Genomic DNA, 14,899 nt, shown 5'->3' on the forward strand with positions numbered 1-14,899 from the left:
CTTCTCAATATTTATGGCAAAGATTGTTGTACCACTCAAATGAGATAGTATATATAAAGTTTTGCAAATAAACCATTATGTAAAATGTCCAGTTAAGGCAGTAAGTTTGTATGCTGTATACAGTGCTAAATCCAGAGTAAGGAAGTTTGAATCCAAGTTCAAATCTTGCCTGAGAATTTACTAACTTTATGATCCTGGGCAAATCATTGATCTTCAATTTACTTTGCTGGAAAATGGAGATAATAATAGCACCCACCTTCCATAGTTATTGTGAGGAACAACTGAGATAACACTTGTAAAGTCCTTTGTAAACCTTTAATGTATTATATGCTGCCTATTATATTATTATAAGCCATCTGACTTAGTATTCAAAGTTTATACGTTTCATTCTTAGAGTCAATCATACTGATCTGGATAGGAAAGATTAATTAATGGCAGGCAATAGGCATTTGTTAAACATTTTCTGTGTGCCCACCATTGTACTAAGTGATAGGCATAAAAATAAAATAAAAAAGAATTTCTACCTTTAAGAAGCTTACATTCCAATGGGTAAAGATAACATGTGGCACTACAAAATGTAAATAAAAATAAAGTGCTTTGAATACAGGCATGGTGCCCATCACTACCCAGAAGCAGGATAGTAAAAGGAAAATCCTATCTCCCCTAGAACTGCAGATCTAGAGCTGCAAGGAATCTCAGAGGCCATCTACTGCACCCTTCCCCCATTTTATAAATGTGGAAATTGAGAAAATTAACTTTCCCAAGATCACCCATGTATAAGTGTGAGAGATGGGATTTGAAACTACAATCTATGATTCCTGAGGCAGGATTCTTTCCACCATTCTAAGGTACTTTGGTTCTGTTTCTTACTAGCCATATAATAATGAGCAATTCACTTCAGCTTTCTAAATCTAGTTTCCTTATCTGCAAAATGTGTTCAATCTGCCTCATGAGACTGTTGCAAGAAAAGCTCTTTATAAACCTTTAAGAAAAGTGCTTTAGAATTGTGAGCTCTCACAATATTGTAGGGACTCATGACTGGGTCATCCTATATTGAGTTTTCCAGAAGAAATTGTTGAATAGCTCAGTGGTGATGCTGTCAGCATTGTGTCTGGAGAGAACAGGGCAGGGCTCTGAATCAGTGGGATTTCAGTGTCATTGGCAAGAAACTCATGGGAAATTTAGCAATAGAACCCTGTGCCAAGTTTGCAAAATGCTGGTCTTTTAATTGTGAAAATGCTAGACTGTTTTAACGGCTGGCAAAATGTCACAAATAAGACCAGTAGGAGACTCATGCTCAAAAATGAAAATGGGATTAAAGTAGAGAAGACAATTTTTTGTTGAAGGGCTTACTTCTCCCCAGAAAAGATATCCAGGCATCATCTCCTGAAACAATACATGAAATTTTCTTCACACCTCCCAGTCCAGTAAGCTCTAATCATCTTACTATGCTTAAAATCCTTCAGTGATTCCTATTGCATGAGAAAGGATAAACTCCTGATTCCTGACTTCAAGGCCATATATGTCCAATCTTATTCTAATTTCCCTATCTAAATTTTTCTCATGCTACCAACTTCCCTTCATCCATAGAATACTCTAGTCAAATTGGACTCCTGTCTATCGTTCCTTTCTCCTTTTCTCTCCCTGCCATTTCTCCTCTCTACGATTTTGTTCTGAACTTTCCCCAATGCTTGGAATAGACCAGTATCTCCTCTCCTCCTCCTTAATCTCTGACTGCTAGAGTCCCACATTCTAACAAGCCCAATCCATGTGACACCTCCTCCTTGAAGCCTTTCTTACCTCCCTTCATCATCTAACAATGGTCTCTTTCTCCTTCCCTACTTAAATTCCTTGTGACACTCCTCTCTTCCCTTTACACTTATCACCCTTTGTCCTGTATCAGAGCTGTTTGTTGAAGTATTTTTCCTCCGTCAGATAGATGTTCTCTGAGAGCAGACCTGTGACATCCATTCTGTATCCTTCTTCCTCTTCTTTTCTGTAACAAGTAGTCATTAAATGTTTGAGAATTATTGAGTCCTTCAAACTCGACTATAAAAATAGTATCATTATTGTCATTGTCAAACTCTAATATCAATCAGTAGGTTAATGGATAAGCATCTGCTATGAGCTAAGCACTGGGAAGACAAAATTAGAAATAAAACATTCCCTGCACTCAAAGAGGTTTTATTTTGAGGGAAACATGTCTATACATCATTATATACAAAATATACATCCCCAAAACCCATTTTTTTTGTGGGGCTGGGTCTGTGCTAGAAGCAGGAGAGATGCCATGTAAAAGGTGCATTTGATGGGAGCTAAAGGATTCTAAGACATGTTGGTGAGAAGGAAACAAGATGTTGTTTCTGAGGAGCAGCAAGGTCAGGTTGGCTATATCATAGCTCAGACATGAGGGGGAGCAGTGCATGATGAGTCTGGAAAGGGAAGTTGGAACCAGGTTGTGAAATGCCAAAAAGAAGAGTCTTCATTTGTGACTAGAGGTAATAGAGAGCCATAGGCAATTTCTTGAGTAAGGGAGTGGCATGGTCCAATCTGGGCTTTAAGAAAATCACTTGTTTTGGAGCATCTAGATGGCTCAGTGGATAAAGAGCCAGGCCTAGAGATGGGAGGTCCTGGGTTCAAATCTGACCTCAGACACTTCCTAGCTATGTGACTGTGGGCAAATCACTTAATCTCCATTGCCTAGTCCTAACTGCTCTTCTGCCTTACAACCAATACACTGTATTGATTCCGAGATGGAAGGTAAAGGTTTAAAAAAAAAAGAAAGAAAATCACTTGGGCAGCTGTGTGGAGAAGAGGTTGGAGTAGGGAGCATCTCAAGTTAAAGGAATCGATCTTCTAGGCAAGAGGTAAACCTTGTATTGGTTCTGCCTAGCTGTGTACTGTGCCTGTTACAAGGGGTTAAGACAAAGTTAGTGGTTTAGGAATGTCTTATGATTAGATTAGACCCAAGCAACAGAAAAGTTACCAGCTCTTGTTGAGGATGAGGGGAAGATGAGATGGGAAATCTTTAAACTCATGGATTCAAGGAGAGGAAATAGAACCTATAGTTTTCTGAAGAGAAATTTAGTTGGTTTGTTTTTGTTTTGTTTTTAGCTCTGAAAAGGTTTCTGAGTAAATGTGAATATTTCTTTTTCTCTTAGGATGGGGGATGCTGTGGAGGAAAGGGGGAGAATCCAAACTGCTGTATGTATCAAAAAGAAAATAGCACGGTAAGCCCTGCCTTCGGCCCTTCCCTTTCCCTATCCTGACCAGAGTATGGACTATTGAAATCTGATAAGGGGCTGCCAGCTGGGCAAGGGAGGGAGAAGCCTCTGAAAGTTTGGGAGGTCATCACCTTGTTGTCTCTTATGGGCCATTGTCTCACATATATCTGGGTTTTACTTCAAAGGTTATTGCAAAGCAATTTCTAATCTCTGCTCTTCTACTCCAGCTCAGTATGTGAGTGAAGCAAATTCTGTAAGGCTTTCTCTTAGATATTTTAAAAGAGGCAGAGAATGCAAGGTCCAATTTTTCTCCTCCTCTTACTCCTTTTTCTTCTTTCTTCTCATCTCCCTCCTCTTTCTTTCATATATTTCTCTCCTCTTTCTTATCCTCTCCTTCCTTCTCCTAATCCTTCTCCCTTCCTCCCCTTCCTTCTCTACTCTCTCTTCTTCCTTCCCCTCCTCCGTTTTTCCTCTTCTTCCTCCTCTGCCTACTCCTTTTTCCCATCTTATCATTCTCTACTTTTTTTTTTTTGCAGTTAAATCTCTCATCAACTTTGTTTAATTCAGAGGATTTCCTGCCATTAGATCCTACCCAGGAGCCTATCTTCCCACCAGAGTTAATGGTAAGTAATGTCCCAAAGAGGGGACCAAACCTTTGCAACTTGAATGTTTGAGACCCAATGCTTTGGCTTCATTTTCCTTTGGATGCTTAGCTGAGATCACTATAATCATGTAACCCATATAATTGTTTCTTCCAAGTACACAGAGTCACCTTGAAGTGAGACTCTCTTCTTAAAAGAAAAAAAGTTACCTGATTATTCAGCCCTGTTTTATGATATCACATAAATCTATCCTCTCAATCTGATCATCAAAGCAGTTTCATTTTGTCAATTGTGAGAGCAAGTATTGATTAAGGTCAGAACTAAGTCACTGTCAGAGAAAAGAACCAAATAGAGATTTTTCTACTACCTATACCAGACTGACTATGAGATAACTAGCAGAAATCCAGGAGTCCTGGGTTTGAGTGTCGTTCCTGATATTTACTTAGTGTATAACAACAATACCTAGTGTGCTGAACTCAGGCTATTCTGGGGTAATGTATGCAAAGCACTTTATAAATGTTAGCTCTTATCAATTGAGAAATAGCATGATATAGTACATCTGAAGTCAGGAAGCCCTGGGTCTAAATCTTGCCTTTCACACTTAGAAGCTGTGTAACTAAACCTGGGATAGTCACTTTGACACTTGGTCTCATTTTCTCTTCTGTCAAATGGAGAGAATAATACCTGTAGAATTAAGTTAGGTGGTGGCATGTGAGTAGCAGAAAGTGTTAGGAAGACTTAGCTGTGTGCCTCTGAGCAATTCACTTATCCTCTCAAATGACCCAGGCAAACACTCAAAATTACAGATGCTAAATTTTTGTAGATAGATGTAGGGAGTCTCTATGCAAAAGAATTAAATCATTGTGACAAATATTGATTGAGACCCTGCTATGTGCCATGAGCTATGTGAGGTCCTGAGGATGCAAAGACAATAGTGAAAAAAAAATGTTGCCCTCAAGGAACTTCCATTCTCTGAGGAAACATAGGTATAGAGATAAATAATAGATACAGAATAAATTTAAAAAGTGATTAGGTAAAAAATGCCAACAATTAGAAGAACAGCAGGGAAGACATCCTAAAAGAGCAAGCACCTGTATTCTGACTTGAAGGAAGCCAGGGATACTTTGGTAAAATCACAGGTCTGAACCAATAAGCATCCCAATTCTTTTTTTTTGTACCTTCTGGACTTTAGATTTTCATCTCTCTGAAACTTTTTGTAATGCAGATGAGTTTCTGGAAAGATGTCCTTCCCCCTCCCCTGTTTCTCCCTTCATTCTCTACTTTTAGGAAAATGTTAACCTTTCCCATTGACCATGAATTTCCTCTTCATCAATTCCAAGAGCTCTCCATTTTTCTCTTTTTTCCCCAGAGTATGGGTGGAGAGAATGTAGAGTTGGGGGCTCAATGGGGAGGCAGATGATGAATCTCATCTTTTCTTGTGATGTTCTTTCTCATTCATATGGCTAATTCTCAAGGCTATGTAAATCCATTTATATATTCCCTTCTATCTAATCTGTACCAATTTGTACAAAGTGTACAAAATGTATACTTTTTTAGCCTGAAGGCCTCAGTCCTGGATATAGTCCTATTTCTACCAGATTTCTTCAAAATGATTGCAAAGTTATCTGTGTTAATATGAAAAGTAGGAGGTTCATTCCCTTTGCTTTACAAAAGAAGTTTTTGTTTCATTAAAAAAATCAGTTGGTTTCTGTCAAAACTTAATTCCCTTGGTTCAATAAAAGTAACCTGACTTTCAAAATTTGGTAGACTCCCAACTTTTCAGGAATATGTTTACAGAGTAAAGAAAAGTTTATTTGTATGTGATTTGAGGGCTACCTTTTAATCTTTAATTTTTTGTCCCCTCACATAAAACATAATGTGATATTCTATTGTTTCCCTCTATCCCAAACATCTCTGGTCTATTTTTCTATCCAACCTGAAATCAAAATCATTTATTAATGTATTGTTCATTTCACTTGAATTCATATTATCGAATGCCAGACTTGGAAGGAAGTTTAGAGCATAAAATACCAGAGCTAGAAAGGACCACAGAACCATGGAATTCCAGAGCTGAGAGTAGTCCTAGAATATAGAACAATATAGCATTAAAAACATTCAACTATAGATTATCAGAGCTGAAAAGGATCTCAGATGTAACATCATAGCTAGGAGGGACCTTAGAACACAGAATGAACTATGGAATATGAGATCTAAGAGGGGCATAAGAATGTAGAATTATAAACTTCAGAGCTGAAAAGGGAGCTTATAAAGTAGAACCATAGGATACCAAAGCTAGGAGGGACTTGAGAATATAGAACCATACAATATCATAGCTGGAAGATAATAGCTTATAACATAAATTTATAGGATAACAGATTTGGGAGGGGCCTTAGAACATTAAACTATAGTTTCATGAAGAGAAGGGAAGTAGCAGGTATTGTGGGTAGAGATCTTTCCTCAAATTCCTCTAAGACCTATGAGATCCTGGGCAAGTTATTTAAATCTTGGTACTCTGGGTAGACCTTGCGTTGGTAGAGGAGGTTTTCTCACCTGGAAATTCTTTTCACTAGGGAAATGAGGGTCTACTCCCTATCCCTAAGAAAATCTAGAGCAATCGTCTAGCCACCTCAGTTGATTCAAGAATGACTTTTGCCAGGAAATAGGAATAGGGAAGAAGTGAGGGGGCAGTATGTTTACCCCAATCCAGGGAGAAACAATTGAACTATATATTCTTAGAGGCTGAAAGATGAGCCCCAGAAGCAGCTGTGTTTCCAAGGGGAGCGTGTGAAATGGATCCAGACTGCAACCCTGAAGGAACTGTTGGAGTTGAAGGCTGAACACCCAGATGCCAAGCTGGTGGTGGGGAACACTGAAATTGGTAAAAGGGGATGCTATGGAAGGGCAACCACAAGGTCAAAGTCCAAAACTGGTGTTTATTCCTTTTGGTCTTTCCACAAAGCTCCCACAAGACATCTGTTGGATGCCTTAGAGGTGCCTTTGGTCCTTCAATCTCTCAGGCTCTTTCTTGGCTGAATCAAGAAGTACCATAGGTTGAGAGTAGCAGTGCCTTCTAGTGTCTCATATCTTAGGAGATACTTTGATAAGAAGGAAGGGAGATGCCCAAGTGAGTTTCTAGCTTGCCTCCCTTGGTGCCTGGAATTTTGTGATCTTAGAAATAGGCTGCTCAAAGACTTGGGAGGTAGATTTGGGGTCAAAGGAACTGGTCCCACCCCACCCCACCCCTATGGAAGTTATAGCCCATGTGAACTAGGAAGTGTCTATAGAGTTCTGCTTACCTTATCTGTAAAATGAAAGGTATTGATTAGATGAAATCTAAGGACCCTTCTCATTTGTATCCCATGATCCCTCAGGTCCCTGGGTTCTCTGGTTTTTCAAGTGACCTTGACAGTGTCTGTTCAGATGCTTATAAGAATCATGGAGATAAGTCATGCATGGCCAGTACTCTTGCAGACCTTTTCAGTTTTTAAAAATCTAGAATTTGGTTTGGAGAAATAAATGACAAATGGTTTCAGAGAGTGACAATCTGGGGAGGGAAATTACATCTGATATTCCCTTTCACCAGAACCATTTCACATACTGATGAAATGGTACATTGGAGAGCGACTACACTCACTGCCCTGGCAAAAATTGTATTCAGATCTGGGCATGCAAGTCCTGATTGGTCAGTGGTAATTGATACCTTTTCCTGACGTACAGATGCTGGAGAAGATCCCTGTTTGTGACCACCTCCTTCATCGCCACCCAGTCTTCCAACAGAAATGGTTTTAAACTGAATGTTTAGGGCACAACCTGCATTCAGCTAGCCAAGAGTAGTAATGTTCTACCTTCCCAAGGGGAACATAAATTCCCCGAGAGCAGCAATAGCATCATTTCTATAGTTGTGTTCCTAGCCCCTTTTGTCGAATTGAAGCGACTTATTATTGAGAAGCAGAATTTTATGGTGGCCAGAGAGTTGTCCTCATGACCAGAGCCTGGTCTCAAGTCCTACCTTTGCAACCTGTGGGCAAATCTCAACTTCCTAATGCTCTATCCAGTCAGCATTCTAATATAAATTGTAGCCACATTGAAAGAGGGAATTTCTTCGTCCGGGAGTTTCCTAGACCAGGGAAAGCAGAGGCCCAGCATCTATCTTTATCACTATGTTAGGTGCTTAATAAATGTCAATTGTGTCAGTCTGAATTCTGTTGTCTCAGATCATGTCAGTGCTAAGTGAAGCATTTATAAAATACCTACTATGTGCCAGGCACTTTTCTAGGCATGGGGAAAACAAAGACAAAAGCAAAAGTACTTGCCCTCATTGAGTTTATATTCCTTGGATTGAATGTAAGGATCCAAAACCTATCAAGGGTTGGTGGCCAGGAAAGGGAGTTTGGGGATAGTTAGCCATTGGAGTTGTGAGTAAAATAGAAGGGCAATTGTTTTTCCTGCCTTTTCTAGTAGTGATGATGATGATGATGAAAACAAAGATAACTTGATCTCTAACTCTTAATTTTTTTAAAGGTATTGAGATGAAATTTAAGAATAAGCTCTTCCCTATAATAGTCTGCCCGGCTTGGATCCCCGAGCTGAATTTTGTGGAGCGTGGCCCAGAGGGTAAGGGAGAGATTTTTACTGAGTATGGAGGAGTCAAAACATCCCACATTTATTAAGCATTTATTATGTGGCAATCCCTTTGCTAAACACTTAAAATACAAAGAAATTTGAATAAGGGGGACATGCAAAAAAAACATTAATGGAAGGTAGTCTTAGAGGGAAGGACACAGCAGCAGGAGAGACTGGGAAAGCTTATAAACCAAAGGTCTGATTTTATTTATATGTTGAAGGAAGGGAAACTGGGAGGTGAGGAGGAAGATATTGTGGGCATGGTGAATAGCTAGTATGAGGACAGAGAGTCAAGAAATGGAGTGTTGTGTAGAATAAATAAAGTAAATAAATTGGTATTGTTGGACTATAGAACGTATGAAGCAAAGTAAAGTTTAAAAAGTCTGGACAGGGGGACAGCTGGGTAGCTCAGTGGACTGAGAGCCAGGCCTAGAGATGGTAGGTCCTAGGTTCAAATCTGTCCTCAGACACTTCCCAGACATCACTTGACCCCTATTGCCTAACCCTTACCACTCTTCTGCCTCGGAACCAATACACAGTATTGATTCCAAAATGGAAGGTAAGGGTTTTATTAACAAAAAAATAGACTGGACAGTTAAGAAAAGGTCACCTTGTTTAGTCTTTAAACACTAAATAGAGGATTTTGTGTTTGATTTGGAAGGTAATAGAGGACTACTGGAGTTTATCAAATGGAGACAGGGGTCAGTGACAGGGTCAGAACTATGTTCTAACCAAATCACTTCAGCAGCAGAGTAGAGTATGGGTTGGAATGGGGAGAGATTTGAGGCAGAGAGATCAATTAGGAGGTTTTGGCAATAATCTAGGAAAGAAGTGATGAGGACCCCCACTAGGGCAGTGGAGAGAAAGGGTCATGTGTGAGATAGATGGATGTATCTCTTAACTACAAACACTATCCCAAAATGGAAGGAACAGCTTTAAGAAGTAATAAGTCTCTTACCTCTCAGGTCTTTAAGCAAAAATTATGGGTGACCCTTGTTGGTTATGCATGGCATTAGGGGTTTCCTGGCCAGATACCATTCTTGGTTCTGACAAGAGAGTCTATAAGATTTTTCCTCATTATTTAAAATAACCAAAAAACTGGGTAGAATATAAGCATAATTAAAAATATACAAGATTAATCTTTAAACATATGAGTCAGAAAGCATATTTCATTGAAAGAAACAGAAAAGATTTTGTGAAGAAATAGCATTTTATCTGGGCTCTGAAGGATTGGCAACATTTTGACAGAGAAGGGAGAGGATATTCTAGGTGGAAGAAAGAGCAAGAACAGAGGTTAGATTGAAGAGGGTAGAATTTATGCATAAAAATGATTTAGGTTGGCTTTAGAAAAGTAGCAGAAGAAAAGATTGGAAGAGCAGGCACTAGACAAATCATGGAAGGTCTTGAATAGCACAGGAATGCAACAACTGGTTAGGAACTGCCTATTGAATTTTGAGCAAGAACATGGCTAGATCAATGTTGAACTTTTTGGTAGTAGTTTGGAAGAAGGAGAGCCTAGAGGTGGGCAGACCATTTAGGAGTCTGACTGAGGGCCAGAACTAGAGTTGTAGCAGTGGGAATGGAAAGGAGGAGCATTATATATAGTCAGTACCTAATATTCTGAATAAGTGAATTAAATGGGGCATACTGTAGGACTTGACTACTGTCTACAGCAAATAAATGAATGTGTACGGTGTGAGTTGTTGTGGGGTGGGTGATGTCAAAGTTGATAGGAAGAATGACAGTGGCTTCCTTCTTAGGCATCTCCTTTGGGGCGGCCTGCCCTCTGAATGAAGTGGAGAAAGCCTTAGTGGCTGCCATAGCTGAGCTACCATCCTACCAGACTGAAGTCTTTAAAGGAGTCTTGGAGCAGCTGCGTTGGTTTGCTGGAAAGCAGGTCAAATCTGTAGCGGTGAGTCTCTGTGTCAGGGATTCAGTCAGGTAAAACAAAAATGGCTGATTATGTATGAGATGTTATAATAACTATATTTTAGTCTTTGCAGCTGATTTGTTTTGCATCCTCTAGCCAAGTGCATCTCTTTCCCTCTGTGCCTCAGTTTTCTTAAGGTTCTGAAGTATAGCTGAAAAAAAAATAATAGATCTTGCAATAAATCCCAGCTCTTCCTCTTGCTACTTGTATAATTTTGGAGGAGTTATTTATCCTTTATGGGCCTCAGTTTCTTCATTTGTAAAATGAAGGAGCTGTTTATTGACTTGTAAGGTCTTTCCCAGTTCTAAATCTATGATTCTTTGTTCTCAAATAAGAAAAATAATTCTTTCCTACTCCTTCCCCTATGTGATTATAGAAAGGATAAACAAGAAAGCTAAGGATTCCACTAAAAGAGAATGGTGATGGTATTGTATCCTGGGATGAGTCTAGTAAGAATTAATATAATAGAAATAAATGTAAAGTCTTACACTTAGATTACCAACATAGCAAAAAACTTTGAGTTCATGCCATATGAAGATGGTTGAAGGAACTGGGGATATGTAGATAGAAGAGAAGATCAATGGAGGATAATGTAGGTGTGATCAAGTATCTGAAGAGTTATCATGTGGAAGAGAAATTATACTAGTTCTATTTTGACCTAGAGAGCAAAATTAGGAACAATGGATGGAAGTCACGAAGAAATAAATATAGGTTTGATATCAAGAAAAACTTCCTAAAATTTTTGAACTATGCCATAAGTGGAAAGGCCTATTCCTGCATACAATCCCAAAACCTTTTGGGAGTCTTTCAAATAGAGACTATATAAACGTTTGTCAGATAGGCATCCTTTTGGGTTCTGAGTTGGACTAGATGACTACTGATCCAGCTGTCAAATTCAGTCATTCTGAGTGGTTAGCACTGATGATTTAAAGAAAGCTGATTGTCCTTTCTATCTTGCCCATTTTCAAATTTAGTGAGATACTCAATGGTGGGACAACCCAATAAATGGCGTAAGGTGAATCTATTATAGACAAAAGTGTTGAGAGACATCAGACCACCTCTGTTTTCAGAGATCAAGAATTAGTGAACAAAGGTTTCCTGGGGGTACGTCAGATCTAACCATATGTCTCTGTTTCAGTCGGTTGGGGGAAACATCATCAATGCCAGCCCAATTTCTGATCTCAACCCTGTGTTCATGGCCAGTGGAACCAAACTTACTCTGGTATCCAAAGGTAAGTTGGTGTAGTTGTAGACAAAGCAGATAAAGGGTCAGGCTTGAGTCAGAAAGACTCAGTTTCAAAACCTGCCTCCAATAATCACCAGCTGTCTGACATGGGTAAGTCATGTTGCTTCCTAAACCTCAGTTTCTTTATTGGTTAGAAGGATATTATTTTTATCTGCAGTGCCTATCTCATTGGGTTATTGAATGGCAAGGACTCAAATGTACCTCTTAAAGTACTATACAGATGTAAGCTGTCTCTACTATTATTATTAGAAAGAAGGCACTTGACAGGGATGTTTTGCCAGAAAGTCTATTTCTTAGGAAAATAGGAGATTGGTATTTTTTTGGCCAGGGGTGGGAGTAGAGTGGGGAGCTCAGATGCCCTGATATCTAGTCTTGCTGGTCAGAGTAGTTCGAACTACTATGATAAGGGATAATATTGTAAATATGGTCAAGGGAACTGCACTCTTTTTATTCTGAAAAAGACAAACAAGTAAATGAATGAATATACATATTTTAAAAAGCAGCATTGTACTGTAGAAAGAAAGCTGGATCTAGACTTATAGGACCTGGGTTCAAATCCCAGTTCTATCACTTACCAGCTGTATGACTTGGGATGAATCACTTAATCTCTGATACTCATCTGAAAAATGGGGTCGGACTGCATGGTGTCTAGGCCTCTTCTGGAACTAAGTCCACTACCCTAACTATGATTTCTTCCTAAATTAATAAGATATTTTGAGACAGAGGATACAGGGCCAAATTCTCTCTGAGATTTTCTCCATTCTCCATGGAGCAGCTCTTTCCTTTGGATATAAGGTCTCATGATATTTCTGAATTGATGAAGAGAAAATCTAGTGTCCAGATATTTCTGTGCTGGCTAGATAATGGGCTCTGACATAAACCCCTGAGTTTATTCCTCCAAGTTCTCTTTCTTTTCTGCATACAGGGACAAGGAGGACTGTTCGGATGGACCATATGTTTTTTCCTAGCTATAGAAAGACGCTTCTAAGTCCGGAGGAGATACTGCTCTCCATTGAGATTCCCTACAGCAGGAAGGTGAGATGTTGTCTGGAGCTGACCTTGGAGTCTGGCCGAGATCCAACTCCCATAGGAATGTTCTTCAGAGTAAAGAGCTCTGACTCTGGAATCAGAGGCTCTGGGTTCAAACACTACCTCTGTGGTCTCATGCAACTGACTATCTTTTTGGACATCATTTTTTTCAACTTTAAAAGAAGGGTATTGAACCAAAGATGATCTCTAGGGTTCTTTCTCAGTCCTAATTCTAAGATCCTAGATTTCTAAGATCCTAGATTTCCAGGGAAGTAGAGTATGCAGTCTACTTCATAACCCCTGACATCTGGAATTGTTTTCTTTCTATCTTTTTTCCCTACCAAACCAACCTAAAATCACTTCTGGACTGTTAATTCCAAGATCACATTGATTTATTGAAAAGCACATTCAGTTTGATTGTTCCAAATGATTACATCACACTTGTCCCAGCTCTGCCATTCACTATCTGTCTGCTGCAATCACAGAATCACAAAATCTGAGAGTTGGAGGGAATCTCAGTAACCATCTAGTTCCACACAGATAGGAAAGGAACTGCTCTTATAATATCCCCAACAAGTAGTCATCCAACATCTACTTAAATACCTCCAATATGGGAACTCATTTTCTTCCACATGTGCAGCTCTGTTAGAAAGTTTTTCCTTATATTTGACCCAAATTGGCTTCTTTGTAACTTCCACACACTATATCTTCTTAGGATCTTATCTTCTCCACACCAAACTTCATTCTCCTGGATGTCTTCTTCTTGACACACTTTAGCTTATCAATGTTCTCCTAAAATCATGGTACTCAGAAAAATAACACCATCCTTCAAATGCAATCTGATGTGTGCATAGTTCTGTGGGATTATCATCTCCCTAGTCCTGGAAGCTATGGGTCTCTTAATGTGGCCTGAGATTTCATTATCTATTTTGGCTGCCATATCACACAAAATCTGATAATGAATTTGCTATCCACTAAGACCTCCAGATTTTTTTCCTCCCTCAGAATAGCTGATGTCTAACTAAGCCTCTCCCATATTGTTCTTGTAAAGTTTATCTCTGGATCTCATAGGTAATATATCTCTAAATTCCCTTTGGACTTCACCTTAAATTTGGCCAAGGGTTCTAGCCAGCTAAAATTCTTTTGGATCCTGACTCTGTTTTATCCATTGTGTCAACTATATCTCTTTGGTCCTCAGCGTCATCTGTAAAATTAGGGATAGATGGATGAAATGGACCACTAAAGTTTTTTTCCAGATCTGATCTATGCTCTTGTAGACCTTTTACTACAATGAAGAGTTTGGGTTCAAAGGAGCATAGTGCAATGGATAAGAGAGCTGACTTTGGAATCAAGAAGTCTTAGGTTTGAGTCTCATTTCTGAATATATTTGTTATGACAGTACCCTGGGCAAGTACTTAACCTCTTGTTGTTCTAGACCAGAGACTCAGACAGACTGGCAAAACTCCTGAGTGAACCAGAAAATGTAATTAGGAAATGTTTAACAAAATAAATAAAAATATAGCACAACATAGCTAATGGTAACTTGTGGTTTTCTATATCAATAGACAGCTGTCAGTTATCCATTTCTATCTGAATTTGACACAATGTTCTAGACAACTTTCTAAGACTATAAATTACAAAGAAGATACCATCTTACATTAGTAAAGGGAATTTCTTCATCTGAGAATTCCTTGTATCAGTGAAATCACAAATCCAATCCTTATTCTTATATTAAATGCGAAAATATCTCCAAGTCTATTGCCATATAAATCTTCACTCATCTCTGTTTCTTGATCTGACAATTCTCTAGTCCCTATTCTAATTCCTTTCTCCCACTGTGGACTCATTTCCTGTAGAATGGTGGCTGTGAAGGAAGTGAGGCAATATGACAGAGGGGATAGAATGCTGGATTTGGAATCAAGAAGATCTGGGTTTGAATGCCAACTCAGGGGTTTACTAGCAATATGACCCTGGACCAATCACCGAACTCTCTAAACCTCAGTTTCTTCATCTTTTAAATGGAGACTTGATAACTTATAGGTTCCCTTCTAGTTCTAAATCTATGATTCTATGAAGCTGTAAAGAAGAATTCCTATCTTTAGAAATGTTAATACTTTAAAAAGTTTGGACAAACCTTTATTCTTTCCTCTCCATTTACTTTTAGCCTAATCTTTGAGTCAGTCTCTCTCTCTCTCTCTCTCTCTCTCTCTCTCTCTCTCTCTCTCTCTCTCTCTCTCTCATATCA

General features: G+C 39.0%; 1 protein-coding gene across 1 annotated transcript in view; it reads left to right on the forward strand.

Moving 5' to 3' along the window:
• Positions 1 to 14,899, forward strand: part of XDH (xanthine dehydrogenase) — a 77,851-nt gene that overhangs the window by 22,128 nt on the left and 40,824 nt on the right. The window contains exons 7-13 of the mRNA XM_044659590.1: positions 3,162 to 3,230; positions 3,761 to 3,847; positions 6,563 to 6,704; positions 8,348 to 8,440; positions 10,210 to 10,361; positions 11,518 to 11,611; positions 12,551 to 12,660. Of these exons, the coding sequence (XP_044515525.1) occupies positions 3,162 to 3,230; positions 3,761 to 3,847; positions 6,563 to 6,704; positions 8,348 to 8,440; positions 10,210 to 10,361; positions 11,518 to 11,611; positions 12,551 to 12,660 (747 nt within the window). The remainder of the gene's footprint in view (positions 1 to 3,161; positions 3,231 to 3,760; positions 3,848 to 6,562; positions 6,705 to 8,347; positions 8,441 to 10,209; positions 10,362 to 11,517; positions 11,612 to 12,550; positions 12,661 to 14,899) is intronic.

Source organism: Gracilinanus agilis, chromosome 2 (genome assembly GCF_016433145.1).
Source record: "Gracilinanus agilis isolate LMUSP501 chromosome 2, AgileGrace, whole genome shotgun sequence".
Classification (NCBI taxonomy): domain Eukaryota; kingdom Metazoa; phylum Chordata; class Mammalia; order Didelphimorphia; family Didelphidae; genus Gracilinanus; species Gracilinanus agilis.